Source organism: Eptatretus burgeri, chromosome 2 (genome assembly GCF_056783735.1).
Source record: "Eptatretus burgeri isolate ZD-2024b chromosome 2, Ebu_testis_v1, whole genome shotgun sequence".
NCBI lineage: Eukaryota > Metazoa > Chordata > Myxini > Myxiniformes > Myxinidae > Eptatretus > Eptatretus burgeri.
In genome coordinates, this window is record NC_140962.1 from 85,197,020 (window position 1) to 85,223,578 (window position 26,559).

Sequence of the window (26,559 nt, forward strand, 5' to 3'; positions counted from 1 at the left end):
ATGAGCAGGTGTGCACATACTTTTAGCCATGTAGTGTGTGTGTATGTATTCTGGATATATGTATATGTATATATATATATATATATATATATATATATATATATATATATATATATATATATAGATACATATATATATATATATATATATATATATATATATATATATATATATATATATATATATATATATATATATATATATATATATATATATATATATATATATATATATATATATGAGCCTGGTGTTGGCGCAGTGGTTAGGGCAGCGGCTTGGGATCCAAAAGGTCCTGAGTTCAAGCCCCGTTGGGCCACTGAATTAATACACCAGGGGGTTGACTCAGCCTGTCATCCTTCCGAGGTCGGCAAAGTGAGTACCAGTGTACTGGGCCGGTGTATACCCCGGTTAAAATAGGTGTATCATATCCCTGTGTCGTAAGAGGTGACCAGGGTTGCGTCAGGAAGGGCATCCGGCGTAAAACATGTGCCAAATCACTATGCGGATCATACGGATGATCCGCTGTGGCCACCCCTAACGGGAGCAGCCGAAAGAAGAAGAAGAAGATATATATATATATATATATATATATATATATATATATATATATATATATATATATATATATATATATATATATATATATATATATATATTGTTACGGTTGTGGAAATTCACAGAACACCATACAGGTTTCCCAGAGATCAGTTATGTCGATAAATCTGTGTTCAGATAGATTTCCCCACTGAGGTCTAAAGGGTTTTATTCGTGTAACCGGGCTGTGATCTTTGAGGTAGTGTTTTTCTTTTGCTATCTTTATTTTGGACCAACCGCTCAACTATAACCACCTTCTCCACAACTGCCTTCACAACAACCACCTTCATCACAACAACATCTCCTCGCCATCTCCTAAACCACATCTCACAACATAACCAACAACGAACAGCATCGCCTCACCTTCATCTCCATTGTCCCGCCATCTTTGCGCCAGCCACGGCGAGTTCCCCACGAACGGCATCGCCGCCGACAGACGCAGGGGTTCCCTGTTAGGACGGGGGCCGATGATTTCCTCAACGTCCACATGGGGCTGGTGATTCCTGCAACGTCCGCTCTCTTCGCATGACTTGTGATCGGATCAAAAGATCAAAAGGGGTGTCGCCAGCGGGGGGTCAGAGGTCGGAGGGGAGAGATCAAAACCTCGCCTCACGGACTCCATATAAAGGCGCGCAGAGACGCCAAGCGAGTAGTTGAAGTCGGAGTGCAGTTGAAGTCTGGAGTCGGTGTGGAGCTGAAGAAGTCTGGGTTCACCGTGGAGCTCGCTGAAGAGAGTCGGTGGAGAGTTGGTCTGTGGCCTGTGAGGAGTCACGTGGCGAGCAGGCAGTCGGGATCGTCGTAGCGGAGCCTGGAGCACAGCCTGCCGTGCCGTGCCGAACTGTGGGTCGCTGGAGCGCAGCCGGAGAGGAGTCGCCAACCGGCAGCAAACGGTCCGAGGTGATCGGGCCCTGGGACAGTCCGAACGACGCTGAGGAACGGGCGGGCTCTTAAGAGAGCATCAACTCTAAAAGAGCAAAGGCCCGTTCGTTCCTCTGAGGCGTTGTCGACTCGGCCCGATCGACCGGGCCGCACGAAGAAGCCTGGGCCGAGCCATGGTCATGCCAGCTGCTGTGTGGACGGGACGTCGAGGAGCGCCCAGCGAGTCACCACGAAGGTGACAAGTAACCAGCCCGGTCTCTCGGAGTTCCTGCAGTCTCCACAGCTCCGTGAATTATAAAGACCCAAGAGGTCCAGTCCTACCTCTTGCCGTTCCTGGGGTTTTTCTTTGAATGAATGTTGTGGCGCCGAGTCCGTTAAATAGTAAACTGCTAAGTGATTGTGTAGAACGGTTGTAGTTATTCTTGTCGTGCTTTTGTTGATTGCATTGCTTTTGTTTGCCTTGAATAATTGCATGTGTGTTTGCCTCGCCTAATTGTATACGTGCATGCCTGCATACGTGCTATAATAATAAATGTTCTTGTGTGAATGTTGACCCATTTGTTGCGTCCTTTCCCTCGATTGAACTGCCATTATTAAGTTCGGGAAATTAGCTGGCTTTTTAAAAAGCCAATAGAGTAATCGGATCCGGCGGGGCTTGGCGATATACACCGCTCGGCAAATCGCAAACGGAGCGAGCTGCTTCGCGGCTCGTTTCCAAGCAGGTCCCGTTGAGGTGTAAATCCCTGTCATTTCTGTTTGTGTGCATAATTAGGTAAATCGACAATTCGGCGATCGGACCCTGTCGCGCGCGGACAGAATAGTTGGCTGATTTTCGGTGTGATTAAAGATACACCCGTAGCTGGATTTCGGCGTTGACCCGAAAGCTGCGACTAGGTTTGCCCGTTCGGTGGGTGAGAGCGGCCGCCATTGGCTCGAAGCGGTTGGCTCGCATGCCGACGGGCGGGAAACCACAACAATATATATGTATATATATATATATATATATATATATATATATATATATATATATATATATATATATATATATATAATTTTTTATTTCAAATAAGCAATGAGACCCGTGTTGTGCCGACTGCCATTCCAGCGTGCAAAGTTAATAAGGAAGGAAAAATTATGGTGGAAGATATTACATTGTGAGTTTGATGCTAATTTACAAGGATACTCCAAGAGTGAATTAAATAAATCAAGGAGCCTTCTTGTCCCCTTTTTCCCTGCTGTTGGTGGGCCCTTGTTGGTGGAGGGTCCCTGTTGGCAGTGGGCCCCTGTTGGCGGAGGGCCCCTGTTGGCAGAGGGCCCCTGTTGGCAGAGGGCCCCTGTTGGCGGAGGGCCCCTGTTGGCGGAGGGCCCCTGTTGCTGATGGGCCCTTGTTGGCGGAGGGCCCCTGTTGGCGGTGGGCCCCTGCTGGCAGTGGGTTCCTGTTGGTGTTGGGCCCCTGTTGGCGGAGGGTCCCTGTTGGTGGAGGGTCCCTGTTGGCGGAGGGCCCCTGTTGGCGGAGGGCCCCTGTTGGTGATGTGCCCCTGTTGGCGGAGGGTCCCTGTTGGTGTTGGGTCCCTGTTGGTGTTGGGCCCCTGTTGGCGGAGGCCCCATGTTGGCGGAGGGCCCCTGTTGGCGGAGGGCCCCTGTTGGCGGAGGGCCCCTGTTGGCGGTGGGCCCCTGTTGGTGGAGGGTCCCTGTTGGTGTTGGGCCCCTGTTGGCGGGGGTCCCTGTTGGCGGAGGGTCCCTGTTGGCGGAGGGTCCCTGTTGGCGGGGGCCCCTGTTGGCGGAGGCCCCTGTTGGCGGAGGGACCCTGTTGGTGTTGAGTAACCTTTAAGCCATCTTGGATTAAACGGCCCTTACCTCCCAAGCATCACCTTTGCAAGAGCCTGCTTCGGTAGCATCGCTGCTCTGTGAAGAATGTATAGAACGTTGATAATGATGAAAGAGCCATAATTTGAAAAAAAAAGAATCACTCATTCAGCAACTCATGATTCCCAAGGAGAGTCCGTGACGTGTTTTATCCACAGGTGAATACGTCGATCTTGGCATTGGAGACCAAACAGGAAACGAAAGCGGCGCCGCACTGGAGGGAATCTTCGACCAACTGAAATGGGAGGAGACCAGAACCATCGGAATCAACCTGATGAGATGGAACATCGCGCCCAACACCGGACCAGATGGCGTCGGACGATTTCCGCATTGTTTCCCTGGGCCTGACGGTGCAGGGAGACATTCAGTTAGAATACGTCGACATGAAATGTAAAATCAGTCATTTGGGGGGAAAAAAATACCTCACTGAAAATTATCCCTGTAAAATGTACAAATCGCCTTAAGAAACACCACCCGCCAATGATGAGGGCGCGCTCCTCCCATGACACGCCCACAATCAAGTTCGACCAATCAGAGAAGTGACAATGCTGCTACGGGGGCCGTCGCTAACCACGCTGCTCGGAAAAAAATGCAAACGTAAACGCGTCGATCCCCAATTGAAGGCGCGCCCATTCATTCTCCATGTTCAAGCGGGTTTATTGTGAAAACGCTGCCGGGATCTGCGTGTCCGCCCAGTGCGATGGCAGAGGGAAACTGGACGCCCTCGGTTTCCAGCAACGGCGGCGGCGCCGCGGAGGAGTCTCCCAATATGATCGTGTATCGTAAGGTGGGCATATTGAGGGAGGGTCGCAACGTGCGTCCGCGGTCGTCGTGCGGCTATGAGGATGTTACATTCCCCGCGACACGAGATTGAATTCCCCTCTTGTCCTCGGTGAAGGTTGAAGGACGAGGTGTCGTGAAGCAAGTTCGGTGGAGTTTTTACTAATACGTGAGATTTATTTATTTATTTTGTTACCTCAGTCCCGTTTTGAAGACTCCGTTATTCGATTCCCGACCTGGATGTGTGTGTATATATATATATATATATATATATATATATATATATATATATATATATATATATATATATATATATATATATATATACATGTTCGAGAAGAGTTCGCAATTCGTTCTCTTTTTGCCCCCATACCGCAGACGTTCTCCTCAAACGCCACGTTATTATTTAATTATTTTTTTTGGGGGGGGGGAGAAGCATGTGCGTTGGGGCTTCGTACGACGGCAGCAAGTGGCGCGTGTTTGGTGATGTTTACTTTGTTTAAGTTGTCCGGGAAATTGGCAGCTGCGCTGTTGCTCGGTGTTAAAAGGCACTTTGCCGTGGAAGCGCCCATTTCGTTGTGCTGTGTAATCACCGGGCTCGGAAACGAATCGAAAGTGCATATTACCGTGTGTCTGTGTTCCTGTGTTGTATGCACACACACTCTCACCACCACAGCCTTCCTTTACGATTCCCGCTTCGCGACGCCGGTAATTACTCGGTGAATAATTACAATTATGGTGTTTATAAAGTTTAGAAAACAAGAACCTCTTGATGGCCTCTGTGTTTGAATCGCATTTTCTTTTTTTTTTTTTTTTACACAGTCTAAAAAAGATCACTCTTGTTTTATTTATTTATTTATTTATTTATTTATTAGTCATTAAAAATAAGCCGAGACCATTGTATCCAATAAAAGTTTATTTTTGCCTTTTATTTGACACACACACAATTCCTTGTGAAAGAAATAATTTGCAATCTTCTGTTTGCTTCAGGTATAAAACATATGACCTTTATTCTGATGTGATCCTCCTGCTGTTTAACCATCTGATGCTCAGAGTCGGTATCTCTGAAGTTCTTTTGAAAAGCCACCTTGGAACATTTTTTTTTCCAGAAAGTCATTTGGAATGTTTACGTGAAACAAGTCATTCAAAAATAATAGTAAGATTTTTAGAAGAAAAAAAAAATGAATGATCTTTTTAGGACGTGAGAGCAGTTTGTACTTTTCTGAGCATGAAATTGTTTTAATTTATGATTTTTTTTTTCCCCTTCAACCTCATCACTCCTAATACATGGTATTGATGTTCTGTCCGTGCAGTGCGATGGAACATATTTGAGCGTTATTCGTGATTTACCCCTCTCGTCCCTAAATGAAATGGATATTCCTGGTAATGTGTTGTGAATGATCTCGACACCATTTCCCTCATTGAATTGATCTGATCTATACTAATAAGTGTGTGTGTGTGTGTGTGTCCTCCATAACTCCAAAACTATAAAACCGAGCAGCCTGAAACTTTCCATGCATACTAAGAGAAGTCCAAGGAAGTGTAGGGCTGAAAATTAGGTGTTTGGAATAATTAAAACACCCCTTTTTGAAGATTATAATTAATGGCCTTATTTAATTATATCCTTCATCAGGCGATCCTCGGCCACCTCGCTCTCTGGGGTCTTAAGGCATTTCCTGGGTAACCTCGCTGAGGTCGAAAGCCGCCATGTTTTTTTTGGCCTGCTCAACCATGCCTTGACTTGGAACAGGCCGCAACGATTTTTTTAACGAGTTTTTTTTTCTTCTTTTTTTTCTCGCATTCCTCACTCAAATTATCGAATGCCTGTTCATCATAGCGACGAATTGCTGCGTACATTGCAATGCTTTATAAACACCCGGAGATGTCGGCGTTCGTCGCTTTATTTCATTTCCGCACATGCGATCACCACAAGTATCTCTTAAACTAAGGACAATTACAAAATTTAAGTTTTAGAATTGAACTTTCAAGCAGTTCAGACTCCTAGAAAATTATTCATTTGACATTTCGGGTGTCTCCGAGAGGTGTATGTTTAGCATGACGGTAGGTCATCTTCAACATGCACCTCCCACAGCTGCTTGGCTGAAAATGTGAAATTTTGTTTTCCATGACATTTCCAGTTTTTGACGACATTATCCGACCCGTCATTTCAGCATAGATAAATACAGATAAAAATTAAACGTTTCGTTTTTCAAAGTTTCTTCAAACGTTTCATGCATTGAATGGTAAAGCCACTTAGCACGTTCTTCAACATTCAATTGTGATAACATGGTTCTTCATAGGAGCTAGGAAGGCAAAATAAATTATATGATCACAATGAGAAAAAATATATTTTAGTTCTGAAGTAAGGAAGCGCCACATCATGGCAGGAAAGCTGAGACGTATGCATGCTCACTCTGTGTAGCCTGGATTCGAATCCCAACCCAGCTCAAAACTGTCCTCCCGGTGTTTCAGAGGCCGAGTGATTCATCACTGTGAGTCATCTCTCAGATGGATGATAAACTGGGCGTAAAGTAAGACGCACAGTAAATTTGTCCTTGCGGCACCCCCCCCCCACCCCCCAACCTGTCCACCAAGTTTCGTCCGAATCCGTCCACAACTTTTCGAGATATCGTGCTATATATATATGTATATATATATTTTTTTCGGTTTTGGCCGATCTCTCAATGATGAAGAATTAATTAAAAAATTCAGATCAGGATCCGGATCCGGACCTTCACGAAAATTAAATCATTTATTCCTTGTCATGCACCCAACGTGTCCACCAAGTTTCATCCGAATCCATCCACAATTTTTTGAGATGTCGTGCTATCTATCATTTTTGGCCCTATCTCTCAATGGTAAAGAATCACTTCAAAAATTAAAGTAGTCAGATCCGGTCCTGGATCTTCACCAAAATCGAATCAGTTCGTCCTTTTCACACACTGAACCTGTCCACAAAATTTCATCCGCATTCGTCCACAACTTTTTGAGATATCCTGTACACAAACAAACAGACAAACAGACAGAAAGGGGTGAAAACATAACCTCCTTCACCTTCGGTGGCAGAGGTAAAAAATCGGGGTCAGCAGGGGTTTACAGAGAGAGTTTACAGGGGGAGAGGGTGAGGAGGAGTGGGTTGCCCCCCTCAGAGGTATTTGCTTTCTTCTCAGAAAGGATACACATGATTTCGATGAAACTTCACTACAACCTTCATCACCACGACCTCCCAAAGTTTGTTCATGACATCAGAAAAATCTGGCTCTCAGGCGATTTAAGGGGGTTTTCCCCCAAAATATGCATTTGCTTTCTTCTCAGAAACTACACATCCAATTCCGATGAAACCTGACAACCATCTTCACCACCCGTGATGTACCAAGGTTTGTTCATGGCATTAAAAAAATAGTCCACAGGTATTTACTTTCTTCTTCGTTATATATTTTGTGGGTCATCCAGTGTTTGCCTGATTATCTTATCCAGCCACTACCTGGTGAGCACCCCAGGGGTACTGCCCCTATGTTTCATATCTCTGTGAGGTTCTTTGTCATCATTCCTGTAGGTCCTGCTATCACTGGAACAACATTGGCATTCTTCAGCTTCCAGAATCTTCTCACTTCATTCCTGAGGTCTTGGTGTTTGGTCATTTTCTTGATTTCTGCATCGTTTAGTCCAAAATCACTGCTATTAACACCTCAATCAGCAATGCCACCTTCTCCCTTTTTTGTACCTATGTATGATATCTGGTCGCAACATTTTGTTTTCGATGTTCACGCTCAATGGGATCACTTGGTCGTACGTGAGCGGGAGGTACTTCCATGTTGTCAGTGATTACTTTTGGTTAATGTTCCCACAAATTTTCTGGAACTGGGACATCAAAGCTTTTGCAGATGCGCCAGCAGATTACTTTATAAACTCTGTTATGTCGTTGTGTGTGTGTGTGTGTGTGTGTGTGTGTGTGTGTGTGTGTGTGTGTGTGTGTGTGTGTGTGTGTGTGTGTGTGTGTGTGTGTGTGTGTGTGTGTGTGTGTGTGTGTGTGTGTGTGTGTGTGGGTGTGTTCGGTCATAAAGCATAACATCATTCTCTTCACTAACTCCACCTCCACCCCTCACCTTTCTCTCCTTTTAAACAAATATTTATTACCTTCGCATTCTGCGAAAGGTTATGTTTTGGTTGCTGTGTATTTATTTATTTGTGAATATGTGTGTTTGTTTGTTATTCGCATAACTCAAAGTATTAAACCGAATTGCATGAAAATTGGTGTGATGATTCGTGATTATCCAAGGACGATTTGATTAGATTTTGGGAGCGATCGGGTCAAAGGTCAAGGTCATGAAAAGGTCAAAAACAAACTTTTGACTTCCTTCATAAGACAGCTATCGACATGCAACCAACGCCATATTGTTCCATGACGAAATACCTTTCGGGTACGTGGTGTCAGATTTGACGTGACGTCATCAGAAGTGCGTCAAAATGACGTCACAAGATGACGTAAATTTTCAATTTTCGACCTCATCAGTTTTGATCATACCGTTTTGTAGGACTTACCTTAAGGACGTCACACACCAAATTTGACGTCGTTCGGACTGACCGTTGTGACGTCATTGACGTTTGAACATAACGTTTTTCAATTGTGGCTAAAATGTCCTGATATTTTATATTCAAATATCTATGTAATTTGTAAAGGAAATTGTCCCAAATCCAGGCATTATGATCAGTACCAAAATATCTGCTTATTTATGAACAGGTTTTGCAAATTAACTCTATGGTCAAGGTCAAAATATACTTGTAGGCATAACTTCAGATCGAATAGAGCTATTGACGTGAAACCAACGTTAAAACTTTCCGTGAAATAAGAGCTTTCAGGATGGTAGTCCGCGATTGGTAGTGACGTCATTGGAAGTGCGTCAAAATGATGTCACAAGATGACGTCATTTTTAAACTTTCGATTTTTTTCAGTGTTTATCATTCCATTTTTGTTAGACTGCCCTCAATGACGTTTAACACCAAATTTGACGTCCATCGGACTGATGGTTGTGACGTCATGGACGTTTTTAAATGACGTTTTTTCAAATGTGCCCGGAAAAAAGTAGCGGCGGCGAAGGTATGCGCTTTACCGAGTGCCCGTTCTAGTTTATTCATACTTCTCTTTCTCTCCTGCCCTCCTCCCACCCCTCTCTCCTGAAGTATAGCAACGTTTGGTGAGGCATAGCTCTCCCTACCTCCACCTCTTCCTCACTCTTCACCCCTTCCTAGCTTCCTCTCCTCCACCTCTCTCCTCCACCTCTCTCCTCCACCTCTCTCCTCCACCTCTCTCCTCCACCTCTCTCCTCCACCTCTCTCCTCCACCTCTCTCCTCCACCCCTCTCTCTCCTCCACCTCTCTCCTCCACCTCTCTCTCTATCCTCCACCTCTCTCTCCTCCACCTCTCTCCTCCACCTCTCTCCTCCACCTCTCTCCTCCACCTCTGTCTGCTCCACTGCTCTCTCCTCCACCTCTTTCCTCCTCCTCTCTCTCTCCTCCTCCTCTCTCCTCCACCTGTCTCTCTATCCTCCACCTCTCTCTGCTCCACCTCTCTCCTCCACCTCTCTCCTCCACCTCTCTCCTCCACCTCTCTCCTCCACCTCTCTCCTCCACCTCTCTCCTCCACCTCTCTCCTCCACCTCTCTCCTCCACCTCTCTCCTCCACCTCTCTCCTCCACCTCTCTCCTCCACCTCTCTCCTCCACCTCTCTCCTCCACCTCTCTCCTCCACCTCTCTCCTCCACCTCTCTCCTCCACCTCTCTCCTCCACCTCTCTCCTCCTCAATACCCCCATCAGCCAAATGACGGGTTATATTTGCAAGTAGAAAATAAAACCGCGGTTAAAAATAACAAAAGTAACCACTTCTCCTCTAACCTTACTTGCATTGTCATCGGTCTCATCTTGGCTTGTTTTCTTGTTCAATCTCATTATATTTATCTGCGGTCCACCAAGCCAGAAGCGATTCGTTGCATTCAAGATTGCATATAAGCTACTTTTTAAAGTTGGCTAGAAACACACCTGACACCAGGTTCTACTGTTAGACAACATTTGCTCTTGATAGAGGTAAAACCAGTTATGATTGAATGAAACTTGGATTGTCGTGCGAGTACAGGGTCTTTCAAAAAGGATGTTGCATTTGAAATTTTTTTTTCCCCACATAAACACATTTTCAATATGTGCACCTTCCTCTTGTATGACAATCTGAAGACGACCTGTGAAAGGTACAACTGTAGACAATTTTTCAACAGTTCTGCTCCACACAGCATCAGTAATTGTATCAGTTCGTCAATAGTGTGGGGGTTGTTTCCATAGCATCGATCTTTTAGATATATCCCTCTCGAAAGTTGGCGCATGGGTTGAGATCAGGTGAGTCGGGAAGCCAGCTCCACCCATATCCAAAGCGACCAATATACCGATTTGATGAAGAACGCATTGTTCTACACTGTATGATGCCATAATTGTAACTGAAGGGGAAGGATGACCCAAGCAACGTGCCATAAACACCCAACTCAGATAGTCACAGTGTTGCCATTTCTTCTGCTCCACATCACATGATTCAAAGATTATAACCAAACAAAAATGGAGTATCCATTTTAAAATACCCTGTATATTAATGGATGTCCAACATTTTCAACTTGCATGATAAATATCATTGAATTAAATTCTCTTTCTGCCGTGAGATGTTTAATAATATTGTTACGAATTTCGCCCGCTTGGCGTGCAATCGGCCACGTAACTCAAATCGCGACGTGTCGCCCACCGGAACGGACAATTCGGTGGTGACCCTCCTGGAACTACCGCCAAGGAGCTAGCCACGGGTGGGGGTTTAACCTCACCACAACCCAGTCCGCATTGTACCCGCGCGAAATAGGGTGAATCGCCGAATGTCGATATACCTAAGTACCCACGCGGGTAGCGTACCGAGGAGTTGTACCACGCCACAGGTCGACTCCGGACACGAACCGCTTAAGCGGCTCGTTCCGTGCTGCAGGGATAACCGAGCGGAGTTATCATCGACCTCGACGTTTCGTGATTGTTTATTGGGTGTCTTCACCCACTACCAATCCCTTACGTGATGCAAGATGGAACTTTCAACGGAGGAAAGGACGCAACGAAACGGGAAACAGATCGACGAGCACTTTTATTCCACACACAGACAAGCACATATTTACAGCCATACAAGAATGCACTTATAACAGTCAAAGCAAGAACAATACGCAGAGTTAAAACCGAATAACGCAAAGTACAAGCACTTATACGGGTTTACTTAGTAGACTGGCGCCACACACACACACACACACACACACACACACACACACACACACACACACACACACACACACACACACACACACACACACACACACACACACACACACACACACACACACACACACACACACACATTTACACCAAAAGCAAAGAAAATACAAGCCACCCTCACAGGCAAGGAGGCAGACGGGTCCTTCGACCAAATGAACGTGGGACCTGGGTGATCGGCCAGGTCCACGAGACCGAAGGGGTCTTACCCGCGCCCTAGTGGCGCGATTGCGGGCTAGCCGCAATGTCCGCGTAACGCGCCAGACTCCGTGCCCCTGGTATGGTCGGTGCGCTCCTCCAGGCGTGCGTTGCGCAGGCACGTGTTGGTCGGTCGACACCACGGTTGGGGCGGGGAGCGGACGGGGTAACCGGCGCTATCTCAGCGCGGATGGGGGAAATTGTTGATGCTCAGTGTGGGAAGAGGGGAATGGCGGACGCTCCGTCCCACTTGCGGGGTCTCGGGACCGCACCGACTCCCGCGAACTCTCGCCCCTGAGTCCTCTTCTGCATCCCCGCTCCACTCCGCGACTCGTCCCTTGACCTCCACTCCGAGCTCCGTCCCCTTCGCCGTCCGATCCCCGCAAACACACGCCCCAACTTGACACGACGCGCCGACGAGCGCTACTTTCTGCACCCCTTTCTGCACACCACGTCGACCTCCGTCTTCACTCGACGAGCGCCACTTTCTGCACACACCTTTCTGCACACCCGAGCTGCGTTGGGCTCGCGTCTTTATAGACAGGGGGAGGAGCTTGTATGCAGATTCGCGGATCAAAACGTGCTTGGAGGTGGGGCCATGCCACCTGACGTTCAGCCATTGGTCGGGCAAAAAGGGGCGTGAGCCTCTCCTGATCCGAATTCTTCTCCTAAAAGGAACGCATTCACAGCAGGTTCGGAGGCAGGGCCATGCCACCCGATGCTCAGTCATTGTATGGAAGAAAAGGGGTGTGAAGCCTTCCTGATCCACTTCTCCTCTCCTGAAAGGATCCATGTGCACTCGTGGCTTGACGCGTTCGGCAAGAATCACCGACCGGGTACTGGACGGCACGACGTTCGGTGTTGACAGGTGGTGTGGTTGTTGGTTGTGGAAGGAGAAAGGCGAAGGTGGTTTGCTGTGGTGGTTTGGTTGTTGGCGGGCGTCGTTTGGGAATGGCGGTGAAGCGATGTTTGCGGGATGGAGTTGTGGAGGTAAAGAGGTGAAGGTGGTGGTGTTTGAGTTGTTGGCGGCTTAATGGTCCAAAATAACGATAGAGAAAGATTAATGGCTAACTCAAAGCGTCGCAGCCCGGATGAATCACACATACTCCCTCTAAACAACGAGTGTGGACTAACTACACACGAACTTATCGATATATCTAACCTGAGGACCTTTCTGGTGTATTGCAAATTTCCACAGCCATAACAATATTATGCTGGCATATTCCCTCCTCCTGCCACCTTTTCCGCACTCCACGCAGAGGTTGGGTGATAGTCCAGCTATGCCCTCATATGTGATGCAGTCAGCAGCCAGCCAGGTGCTACATCCATTTGGAAGAGAAACTGACAATATATTTGTCGTACTGTGCAAAAGTTTGGGTTATTCCAATGATATTCATACTTTAGGATAAATTCCTCAAATTGTCAGTGATATCAGTGATTTGTGTTTTTTATCATAAATTAACAGCCTTTATAAATGTGCGTGAAACAAGCTGCTTTTGTAAATAACAAGAACAGTGCATTTTATAGTATCAGTCAATACTTTATGTGACTGCCCTTTGCCTTCTTGAGTGCCATCATTTTTCACCCATGCTTCCTATCTTCCAACTGAAGCACTCTCACAGGATTGTTGTGCCAGATATCCTGCAGTACATTTCACAGTTCTGTAAGGTTAGCTGGGCTCCTTCTTGTTCTCTGTTTCTTGGTAATCCCATATGGCCTCGATGGGACTCATGTCCAGACTGTTGGTGTGGCCATTCTAACATTTGGCGCACACAAACTGTAACCTTGTAATACTGTTTTACTATATTGGAAGTGTGTTTTGGATCATGATGTTGTTGGAAAATGAGTCCTCCTCTGATTAAACGATTTCCACGAGGAACTGCATCCATCCATCCATCCATTGGGGCCATACTCTGTGCAGAGCATTGATGCTGCCGAAGCAGTCTCCTTGGCTATTGGGCACAATCCTGGACAGGTCACCACTCCGACACAGGATACCAGCAAGCTGGCACTCATTTTTCCGACCTCAGAAGGATAACAGGCAGAGTCAAACCCACCTGGTATTAATTCAACAGCCGAGTGGGATTTGAACTCAGGATCCTAGGATCCCAAGCCCACCACCCCAACCATTAAACCAACACCAGGCATATAGGAACTGCATGGTGCTGCAGTATCTGCTTGTACTTCTCTTTTGTGGGCTTCCCATTGATTTTAACAAATTTTCCTATACCAAAAGCTGTGATACAACCCCAGACAGTCTCCCTGTGTTGAACACTAGGCTGTAAACATTCCATGTCTTAACGTTCAACAGGTCTTTGATGTAAAAACTGACATCTCTTCGCTCCAAAAGGTTCAAACTTCGATTTATCAGGCCAGAGTACCTGGTTCCATTGTTCAGTCACCCAATGTTGGTGTTGCCTTGCAAATTTTCAGTCTTTTCACATTATTCTGTGGTCTCAACAGTGGTTTCTTTGCCGCAACAGTCTTCTGCGCACAGTGCTGTACGAGATGTTGATGTTCAGGCCTGCTCTCATTTTCCCCATGCGTTTTGAAAAAAATTGTGGGATATTGTAATTGGCTCCATCTTTGTCTGTCTGTCCATCATGCTTTCTCCTCCGAAATGGTTGGGCAAGAATTCACCAAACTTGTGAGTTAGGATCACCACATGGCACAAAGGTGCAAGAGTAGTGTCATGCCCCCCCCCCCATTCCCTCCCTGAGACTAGGTCAAAAGGTCAAATATTGACAAATGCAATTATGAGCACATTTTAAAACATATTTGACTGAAACTGAATATGTAATCAGCATTGGCAGATGCGTAAAATATTTAAAGATTTTCTGGATTTTACTTGCGGTTCATTCCCCAGTGGGTGGCGACTTTGGGTCACAGGCGTCAAAATGGGGAAGAAAAATTTTAAACTCAAAATTTGATATTGGGTCATTCTCGGTGAAACTTTTTGCCATCTCTCCAATTTGCTTTTGATCGGAAGCGTGGGGATTTGCGATGGCGTGCTATCGACTTCGCTCTAACTTTATTGGTCAACTGCTAACTTGATTTTGTTCTGTCATGTTAGCTGAGCAACTTCAAGTGCTTGTCTTCCCTTGTGTGTGCAAAGATTCTGTTCAGGGTGAGAGTTCAGGATAGTAGGGTAAGGCAACCCTTGAGGGTACGAGGAGAGAGTTGGGTAATGTAGATAGGGAGAAGCGAACAACAGGGCAATCAGCATCAGAAAAATGGGAAACCTTTAAGGACCAAATGTGTGGAGTGCAGAGTGAGTGCATGCCAATGAGGTGTAAAACTAGAAACAGAAAGAGGCCAGGGTGGTTGAGCAGTGAGATCAGGAATGCTACAAGGGAGAAGCAGAAGGCATTTATTCGGTTTAAAATAACAGGACTGAAGTTAGATCTATATCACTGTCGGAGTAAACAGATACACGTTAAGAAAATAACTCTGCAAGCCAGAAGAGAGTATGAGAAGGACATGGCTAAGAATATTAAACATAATAGCAAGGCTTTCTTTAAGTGTATCAAGGTAAAAGAACAGGCTCGGACCAGTGTGGGCCCATTAAGGAATAGCAACAGGAGAGTGGTTCACGAGAAAAGTGAGATGGCAGGCTTATTAAACAGGTATTTTTCTTCAACTTTTACAAAAGAACAGTCAAGAGAATTGCCAAGAGCTAAGAGTATCTATCAAGGAGGTGAGTAAGGGCTTTTACAGAAGATCCAGGTTGGAGTGGAGGAAGTAAAGGAACAGCTAGGAAATCTAACAGAAGATAGGTTTCTGCGGCCAGATAATATGTACTCGAGAGTATTGAGTGAAGTGGCTGAGCAGGTAAGTGAGATGTTAACGGATATTTTCAAGAGCTCACTGGAGTCAGGACAGGTACCGGAGGATTGTACAAGAGCAAATGTAACACCATTATTTAAGTAAGGATCCAGAGAAGAATTGGGAGACTATAGACCTGTTGGTTTGACTTCAGTTGTTGGGAAGGTGTTGGAGACATTAATTAAGGACCAGATGGCTCTGGGACCATTTAAATAATTACAAGCTAATTAAAGGTAGTCAGCAATGGTTTACCAAAGATAGATCCTGTCGAACAAATGTTTTCGAGAACTAAGCAGGCAGCACAGTGCTGGGCAGCTACAGGTAAAGCAAACAGAGTTTTAGGTTGTATTCGAAGGGGGGTCATTTATAAATCAAAGGAGGTGGTGTTCACATTGTACAGTAATTTAATTATGGCCACATCAAGAATATTGTGTGCAGTTTTGGTCACCACAACTTAGGAAGGACATAGATGCCATCAAGGGGGTTCAGCGCAGGGCTACTAGATTGATTCCAGGCCGAGCTAGACTCAGCTATGAGAAGCGGCTGAAGGAGGCACGGCTTTATTCACCAGACAGGAGGTGGTTATGAAGAGATATGATAGAGATGTTCAAGAAAATGAAAGGTGTCGATAAAATAAGTGCAGATGAATTATTCAACAGAGTAGACAGTGATTGGACCAGGGACCATAGCCTGAGAGTGAAGACAGTAGCAAGGCGGGGGACTTTTACTCAGAGAGTAGTGAATGCATGGAATGGCCTCCCTGGAAAGGCAGTGGCAGTAGAATCAGTAGATAAGTTTAAAGTAGAATTACATAGGTACCTGGAAGTTATGGAGATCGAGGGGTATAGGAATGTTGACAGGACTTTTAGGTAGTTTGAGCATTCATTGGTGATTGTGTGCATGTGTACGGAGTGCTGTTAGTGGGGGTCTTGTCAAGGGGTGTTGTGTGGTTGATGCTGTGTGTTTTTTTTAAACCAAGCCCATGTCCCCTCCCCTGGGAAAAACTACAAAAAACACTTAATTAAAAAAAACATTTTGCATTTTCTTATTTTGATCTGGTGTTGAGAAATTGGTGTGGTGTTGATGTGGGGCAGGCATGATGGGCTGAATGGCCTCCGCCTGTGTCTGATGTCCTTGTGTTTCCTTGTGAGGTTCTGTCTTCCTGGCCTTTCCTTGTCTTGTCCCTGGCCAGTTTATTTCAGGTGCTGCACCGTGTACCTCACACCATTGTAGATCAGTTTTTCTGCTATCTTCTTCACACTGTGCCCTTCTTGCAGAGTTGGGATCTTCACACACTGTTCTGTTGATGACAGATGCTTCCTCTTGCCATCATTCTCAACCCACTCATAGTTTTTCAAGCGACGGAACAAACTGATGCAAACTAATTTCACATTTTCACTAATTTGCAACTCTTTATTGTGATTTCTTGTAAATTGCATTAACACAACTGGTGTTGATTACTTCAATAATTTATTTATTTTTTTCACTGCACAAGATCCACAAACTGTTTCCTGCATATTTTCTTTGCGATAAGTAGATATTACTAGCACATGATTATGTAATATGTAAAGGAAAAATAACTTTTTTTTTTCAATACGCAATGTTCAAAATGAGTTTTTTTGTGCATGCGCCGTGTGTTCATTTACATTGACTCATTTATGCATGCCAGGCACTTTTAACCGATTGCTCGTGCGAAATCTGTGATTCAAATTGTCTTTTAAACATAATTTTCAGCATTTAGACGGTTAACCATAAATATTTAAAAATAAAAAAAAACAATTCCCCATTTCAAAATGGTCAACCATAATTGTTCTGTTCCTGAATGCAAATTGGAATACAAGTACAAGGAGAATATCTGTGGATGAAAGTAGTCCGGATCGTACCATTACCTGTTCATACAATTGACTAGTGGCGGCAGTGGTTGTAACACACACACACACACACACACACACACACACACACACACACACACACACACACACACACACACACACACACACACACACACACACACACACACACACACACACACACACACACACACACACACACACACACACACACACACACGAACGGACGCTTCTCCTTTCACCAATAGATGCATAAATCTCGTATAATTTATGTTGTAGAACCAAACAAGAAGTTACTTATTTTTTTATTTTAAGAACGGCACTCACAGTCCACACAACTCCCTCTCCCACTCCTATACCCCCTTCCTCCCAAATATGATGAATAGTAAATACCATCATTTTAAACTGACCTTGTGCATCAACCCAGCCAGGTATGACCTCCCCATCTGTGTTAAGAAGCACAAGGTTGGGTATAATGTGCTGTCCACAGGTCTTAACACAGGCCCACATGATCGAGAGTTTTTACAGTATGGGTTGCAAGATGTAATTTTTTTGGGTGAGTTGATCAGAAAGTTCTCAATCTTTTGTTGTGCGGAGGCACACTTCTTTCTCACAGGTATGTTTTTTTTCCAAGTATTTTCGGCTTCTTGAAAAGCTTTGTGAGCCGTTTCACACGACAATCCTTATCTGGCAAATATGATACACATCCAGGCCGTCCTGATTGTCTTGGTTACTTGGGGTTTGTACACAAGCACACCGAGCAATCAGGAATGTATAACGTCGTTTTGAAAGTCTCGTATTTTCTAATTTATTTTGTATACGTAAAGGTAATTGTGATATGTTGACTTTCACAGAAATCAAGGGAGGCACAAAGCGCCCCTCCCTTGAAATGGGACGGTTTCTCTGTGTGCAACTTTAACACAGGGGCTGAAAATTCATTTCTCAGCTTCTACTGGATGAAATTGGCTGCAAATTTCAGAAGTAAATCCTTTCTACATCAAGGTAATATGTTCCAAATTTCATCAACGTCCATTACCACATCCTTGAGTTTTTAACGAAAACACTCAAAATTAATGTTGGTGTCTGTCCGTGTGTCCATCCACCCATCCGATATATATGTATATGTGTATATATAATACACTGTCGAGGCTCGTGTGAGAGCAAACACACAGAAATGCATGACAAGGGGAGCAGGAGACGAGAGGGATGGGAGAGGGAAGGAAAAAAAGTGTGGAACAGAGGAATGAGATGGATGGGACAGGGTACACAGAGTAAACAAGATGGAAACTTCAGGGACTTTCAGGGACAGCATATCGCAGACAGAGCAGGGGGGGGGGCAGGCCAGAGAGATGAGATGGTAGAAGACGATTTTGACCACTGACCTGTCTGTGGTCAGAGAGTGAGAGACCCAAAGACTCAGCCTCATCACGGGAGATACCAATAATTCTAAATGCCCTGGTTTCCACAGGGTGAAGCCGAGAAAGGTGAGAGACAGGAGCGCCAGCCCAGAGGGGAGAGCAGTACTCCATCAGGCTGCAGACGAAAGCTTTGTAAGTGGTCAGGAGCTCAGGAGGGCCGAGGAAGGACTTTGCATGAAGGAGGATTCCAAGTCGGCGGCTGACTTTGGAGGTGAGGTTTGAAATGTGACTTTCCCAGGAAAGATCATGGCAGATAATGAGACCCAGAAGCTTGAATGAAAGGACTTTTTGAAGAGGATTGTTGAGAAAGTAAATGGGGTGGGGTTCCATACGGTCCTTTAGGAGAGATATGGTGAGAGTGTGAGGTTTGTCAGGATTGAAAGACTTGTTCCACGTGTTGGACCAGCTTGTGATTTTTTTTTTTTTACCAGATGTGCAGAGAGGGAAGAGGCTGCAGCTTGCCAATCTGAGGGATGTCAGATGGTACGGTAGAAGGTGGAGTTGTCAGCAAAGAGGTAAGGAGGATTTTCCAGAGTCTGAGAGATCATTGATGAAAACCAGAAAAAGAACAGGGCCCAGAACACTTCCCTAAGGACCTCCAGCTTGGACAGGAAGAGGAGATGAGAGAACTCCATTAAGGGCCACACGTTGGCTGTGACAGGAGAGAAAGTCTGCGAGCCATGTGTGGAGATATCCTTGGAAGGAATGGAGATGTCCTTTTCAGCCAGTAATGCACAATCTCCACTCACCTGGAGTTTGGGAACTCTGCTCGCTTGAACATAATTTGCATATTGGGTCACTGAATTGGTTCACCAATCAAAACCTAGAAGTATGCTGCTTTTGAGGTCAAAATGTCAAAGGGTCTAAGGTCAAGGTGGCAAGGTGGTCTAAGGTCTATCCACTTGCTTATAAGAGCCAGAAACTTATCAAGGGCTTTGATTCAATCCTCGATGTAAGTTATTCCAACAGAAAGTTGTTGCTCAAAGAGGCGCCGTCCTTGATGTCGGAAATCTGTTCTTGAGCCGTAAATACATGCAGTACAAAAACCAATGCAGATACTGTACATGTACAAAACAAATTGGCTTCATTTAGACTTGAGGAGTGAAACATCAAGAAGATTATAAAACATCAAAAAAAAAAAAACATCAATTTTCATCATTTTGACTTAGAATTTTAACAGCTTGCATATTATATTGGGTCACTGAAGCCTTTTGTTGGAAGTCAAAGCTCAATTTTTATCCTATCAACTCTAAATTTGAACAGCATTTCCTTATTTGGTCACAGAAATGGTTTACCAAAAATCAGGATGAGGGACTTAGCCATTTTGGCATGTTGATGGTTTCCATGGCAGCAATTTCACCCCATCATAATCAAATGGGACTTTTTGTGAATATCTTTTTTTTTCAAGACATCAAATTGAAACGTGGGCATCTTATTTGCACGTTCGTGTAGTGTATGTGAGTAAAGTCTGGTAAAAATTGGTCAAAGGTCAAGGTGAAGGCCATCCGAAACATGCAAAACACCTGTTAGGCCACAATTAGAAAATGTATCTGCCAGATTTGTTGTGCACAACATTCCATCATCTACAACACTTGAAAGGTCAAATTTTTTGAAATTGCTAAATTGCTGCTGCCATGGCAACTATTGATTGTTTAACCAGACTTCACAAATATCATGCTCTGCACGACATCTTTCTTATTTTTGTTTATTGCTGTGTTTTGACAACAAATGTGTAAAACGTGTGTGCACCGTTCAGAAGAGTAATAATATTTTCCTTTTTAATGGTTATAATCAGCATGACCACCGTCCCCTTTCTTTGCACGTGGTGTCTTCATGTTTTCTTTCAACTCTATCCTCAACAGTTCTCATGCGATATATAATTTTAATAAATCGCATTCATTTTTCACAGCCATGTTTATCAAGTCATATTTAAAATCTGATCATTCTTTGGTTTTGCCTTGTATAAGTTAGCAAATTTAATCGAAGGCCGGCACAACAGTTTATTGTATTTTTCTCTTTATAGAGGTGCACGAGTAAGGCTGTCAGGAAAGCCGAGAGTCTTGGACTGAGGTATGCACACTCACCTTTGAGCTGTCAAGCCTCAGTTCGAATCTCAACCCAGCGAGAAACTGTCATACTGTGGTTTCGCATGCAGGGAGAGACATCAACGTGCACATCGTTCATCAGAAGTAGGTTTAGCCGGAGAACCCATGTACCAGCACTGGTCATTGGTGGAAGTTAAAAATCCGTCGGTGTCATTTAGTGAGGATTTGGCGAGTTATTGTTGGCACCCTGAACAGATTACAAATTCTCCCCACCTTCGATTGTGCATCAGACATGGCCAGCTGATTCATGAAAAAAACTGGTCAAAATTGTTCCGGCTGGACCCCACTTGAAGATGGAAATATTTGGGGCCGTTAAAGAAGCAATCCTATAGAAGGTGTGCAAGTAGTCTCGGTGTTTGCCACATGGTGGGGACATTCATGTAAAGGCGCAGATTCATTGCCACACATTCTCCTAATCTTCTCAGTGTCCAGTCCTTGTCCTTTTATTACAAATGTGCAAGCTTTTCTGTGAGCCGAAGGATCTGCAGGAAAAAATGAAATTTCCAAAAATCTTTGTCGCATGCTTTGAGATGGGACCCACCAGAAACATTTCTTTATCCACTTGCTTATAAGAGCCAGAAACTTATCAAAGGCTTTGATTCAATCCTCGATGTAAGTTATTGCTCAAAGAGGCGCTGTCCTTGATGTCGGAAATCTGTTCTTGAGCCGTAAATACATGCAGTACAAAAACCAATGCAGATACTGTACATGTACAAAACAAATTGGGTCGCCCAATCAAGATAGCTTCATTTAGACTTGAGGAGTAAAACATCAAGAAGATCATTGTTTAAAGCTGCAGCACAAAAAATAAATTAACTTGGGAGTGCAACATGGCAATGATGGGTCAAATGGCCTTCTCATTTCCTTGTTTGAGGTCATTCAAGATCATGCAATGACTACTTGCACTTGGTGTAGTGATTATGGACCCTTTGAATATTACTTTCCATTCTGCATATGGAATATCAAGAAAATACAATTGGTTCGATTCCCAACAAAGAATTCACCTTCAAACATGACTGATGCGGAAGGGCCGGCACATAATCCAAGCTCCGCCTGTCTTCCCGACGAGGGGGTCTACCAACGTATGATGCTCGTTAGCCCAGAGTGCCGTTATTTCTTGTTTTAACATAAATTTGATGAAGCATTTAAAGTTATTATTGTGACATTGACCTTCACATGTGAAAATAATGCGGTAACAGAAAATTTCGTGAAAACTGTCCCAGGGGGATGGAATTGTATACAAATCGAAGAAAAGGCTTCACACACAAACAACTCGCTCTTGTATATAGATATCCGTCAAGTCGTGGCCAACTTCTGATGATATTCATGATCAGATGCCTCCAAACATCCCGATCCTCCACCGCTTCACGAAGCTCTGGCAGAGAGGGCTTGGTTGCATCGTTTACCCCAACCATCCAGCACATACAAAATTTTCCTCTTCCTTTTCTTCCCTCAAACCAACCCAGCATGGTTGATTTCTCCAGACTTTCGTTTTCTGCACACATGATCGATGTGTCCAAAGTATGACAGTTTCTGTTCTCGCATCAGCGTTCCTAATGTGTGAGTACATCGTCATATAATTTCTTCAAGCACTGATTTGATTGTTCTCTCAGTCCGTGGAATTTTTTAACAATCATCTCCAATGCCGCAATTCAAAACTGTCGATCTAATTCCTTTCTTTCTTCTTCACTGTCCATGATTCACATCCATCCATTGAAATGGGAAACACCAGAACATTCACCAACCTCCTTCCTCTTGGTTTGTATTGTCACTTCTTTGTCTTTTCAGATCTTTGTCAATCCTGACATTGCTGTTCTTCCCAATGCTAACCGTCTATTAATTCCTCCTTCACATCCTCCACTCGCATCAATCTTCGAACCCAGGAAGATGAAACGTTCTACAATTTCCACATGATCGTTTCCCAATCTGAACACATCACAAGATTTTAGTTTAAATAAATATCAGCTTTTTCACTTTCCTTCTTCACCGTCTGCAGCAATTTCATCAAGTCCTCTTTACTTTCTCCCAACAGAATGATATCATCAGCACACCAAAGATTGTTGATACATCTTCCTTAAATCCTAACTCCAGCATCAATGTCGTCCAAGTTTTTTATTTCCTCATGATGTACTCACTACACAGATTGAACATGTAAGGGGAGAGAATACACCTCGGTCTGACTCCTTTTCCAATTCCAAACCATTCTGCCTGTCCACAGCCTGTTCTTACTGCAGCTTCTTGTTTTTTTGTACAGGCCTGTTTAAAGGGTGGAGGAGCTCCTTGTGATCCAATGGCCATCCATATCTGTTGCACAACTGTCTGCGGACGTCCTCCTGCAGCTGGGTTGCCTTAAAAAAATGTTTTTAGAAGGTTAGTCGCAGGATTTGCACTCTGGCCACCGAGGGGGTGAATAGCATTGGGATTCTCATGTGTGTACTATGTGTGAACGTCTCTATAGTTGTTGAGGAACTCTGGGAAGGGTTCGAAACAGCGTAGCGCTTACGTTGTGTAGGTCTTCTTGGGTTGCTTTACGCAGCTTCTTCGGTTCGAGGAGTGTGGGAGTGATCAATTATTTATCTAATCCTAGCTATCTGGGTTTAGTTGATTTGGTGAGAGCTGATTGGCAATTCCCTCCATTTACAGGTGAGAGATATGGGTGGGTCTATATGTGTATATATATGTGTATATATATGTATATATATATATATATATATATATATATATATATATATATATATATATATATATATATATATATATATATATATATATATATATATATATATATATATATATATATATATACTTCAATATTGTTGTGTTTTAAGATACCAGATTTTGTTTTCTTTAAAAAAAAATACATCATGATGTAATTTACAATTGTTGACAAAGTTTAAATAATCCAAGTCAACTGACATTTTTATCGGGACGTACACGGGATTATCGATTAGAGGCAAAGTTTTTTTTCCCCTGGACGAATTTTAATGGTTTGAATTAAATTTTCACACGCAGCCATGTTGGTAAGGTTGGTGTTTTCTGCTTGAACGTGGTGTGCTGTCTGAAGAGTGAACACTCCTTTTAACCTTCGTAGCGAACGACCTCGCGTCTGAGCGCTGACGTGGGTGCTGCACATGTACAAGGTATATGTCATCATTGACTGAACCTTACCTGCCCACGATGGACAAAAAAACATTTACCATTTATTTTAAACCCCGTTTTAATTCAATGTTTATTCAACTATTATTTTCTGAACATTGTCAACAAGTCATTATGAACTCAAGTTGCAAGTCCTCAGACACCAAGTCTCAAGTTGGTTTTGTCAAGTCGCAACATTTTGTGACTCGGGTATGAGTCGCCAACTCTGTTAGTCAGTAACTCTTCAGCTAATGACTCATAAAAGACTTAAAAGTCATTCTCAACCAATCAATTGTGCTGCAATGCACGTGTTGATCCCAAGCTTTTTTTTGCTGCTGTGGTGGTGTCCGTTTTTTGAAAAAATTGAGATGAAAGGTGGATGTATTGCAACTGAACAATTTTAAGTGTTCTCTCAGTTATTATTCTTTACAAACAAATGCACATTCAATGTTGCATAAAATATCCCACATTGCACTGCATTTTAAAGATGTTGGCACCCATTAATGAAGTTTGGTCTTGTGTTAGTGTGAGAAATCTGCACAAATTGAGCTTTTACTTTCGTTCTCATGGATAATATGCACCCCAAATTTAGATCAGATATTTCTGAGAAAAAAGTGCAGCTTAATGACGAATCATTACAATATATGTGTATGTATGTGTATATATATATATATGTATATATGTATACACACACATATAACAACACACACATATAACAACACACACACACACACACACACACACACACACACACACACACACACACACACACACACACACACACACACACACACACACTACTGTGCAAAAGTTTTGGTTATTCTAATGATATCCATATTTTTGGGGTAGATTCATATAATTATCAGTGATAACAGTCTTTATCCATCAATCCATTGGGACTATACTCTCTGCAGAGCGTTGGTGCTGCCCAAGCAGTCTCCTTGGCTATTGGGCACTATCCTGGACGGGTCGCTACTCCGACACAGTATACCAGCAAGCTGGCACTCATTTTGCCAACCTCGGAAGGATGACAGGCAGAGTCAACCCCACCTGGTATTAATTCAACAGCCGAGCAGGATTTGAACTCAGGATCCTCAGGTCCCAAGCCCACCACCCCAACCATTAAGCCAACACCAGGCATAGTCTTTATAAATGTACGTGAAACGACCTGCTTCAGTAAATAACAAGAACGGTGTTGTGTTATGGTTTCAGTCAATACTTTGTATGTCCACCCTTTGCCTTGAGTGCCATCATTCTTTTACCCATGCGTCCTGTATACGACTGAAGCTTTCTCACAGGAAATTTATGCCAGAGATACTGTCGTACATTCCGTAGTTCTGTAAGGTTAGTTGGGTTCTTCTTGTTCTTCCCTGTTTCTTGATAATCCCAAATGGCATCGATGGGATCCATCTCTGGACTCTAACACAGCGAGCACACCAGCTTTAACCTTGTTCTCCGAATACTGTTTTACTATATTAGAAAGCCTCGTGTTGGCTTCACGGTTAAGGTGGCTAGCTTAAGATCTTAGGGACCTGAATTCGATCCCCCTCTCAACCGTTGAAATAACACCAAGTGGGTTGACTCGAGAACAGTGTCGTTTACAGTGTCGCCTTTTGAACTTACCCGTGGTGAGCTCACTGATTTAAGACTGCCTGAAGCCAAGCAGAGCCCATGTGGTCTCTCGAATCACGACCCGCCTTCCCTTGGGCACGCTACCAGTAATGGTGAGTGCCTGGGGATTCCTCTGGATCTGTGGTCACGGGTCCCTCCTCTGGGGCACACAGTCCGACTGCTGCACCCAAGGAGGAGGTATCCCGTTCATACGAATTAGGTCGGCCCAACGCCACTTCGCGTCAGCAGTGGGCTGCACCTCATTGCAAATAGCTTGGCGCTACCCAGTAGAATGCTGATTAATTATAGAGCTCTTTGTCCTATAGCAAACTTGTGCTGAAATAAAAACAAAAAAACGACTGTACCTGTTTGTGGTGAGGATGTTGAGGTCATGGAAAGATTCACTTACCTTGGCAGTGATATTCATGTCTATGTTGGCTGTGAGCCAGAGGTCAATAGACATCTGGGTTGGGCCTGGGGAGTCATGGATTCACTGGATCATGGGGTGTGGTGCTGCCGGTACCTATGCAGGAGGACGAAAGTCCGATTTATTTAAGTTCGAGGTCCTTCCAGTCTTGCTCTTCAGATGTGGGACTTGGACTCTGACCAAGGATCTGAGACGGAGACTTAACTCCTTCGGTGCCAGGTCTCTTCAGAGAATCCTTGGCTATCGCTGGTCAGATGTTGTGTCCAGTCCAACGAGCAGTTTCTGAGAGAGACTCAGATGAGATTTGTTACCTGTGTAATCCGTGAGCCTTGTATAAATAGACTTTCAAGCAACGGAACAAGCTGATAAAAACGAATTTCACATATTCACTAATTTGCAACTTTTATTGTGGTTTCATGTAATTTGCATTAATGTAATTGGTGTTGATAATACTTCTATAATTTATTATTATTTGCCGATTCAGTAATACAGTACCTTGCTTGGTGCTACCCAGTAGAATGCTGATTAATTTT

At 44.0% G+C, this 26,559-nt stretch overlaps 1 protein-coding gene across 3 annotated transcripts in view; it reads left to right on the plus strand.

The window, feature by feature from the left end:
* Positions 1 to 3,918: 3,918 nt before the first annotated feature.
* LOC147032477 (regulator of G protein signaling 7-like) overlaps positions 3,919 to 26,559 on the plus strand; it is a 323,631-nt gene continuing 300,990 nt past the window's right edge. For all 3 annotated transcript variants that reach the window (XM_085870131.1, XM_085870132.1, XM_085870133.1), the window contains exon 1: positions 3,919 to 4,126. In XM_085870131.1, coding sequence (XP_085726257.1) covers positions 4,040 to 4,126 — 87 coding nt within the window. In that variant the 5' untranslated portion in view covers positions 3,919 to 4,039. The remainder of the gene's footprint in view (positions 4,127 to 26,559) is intronic.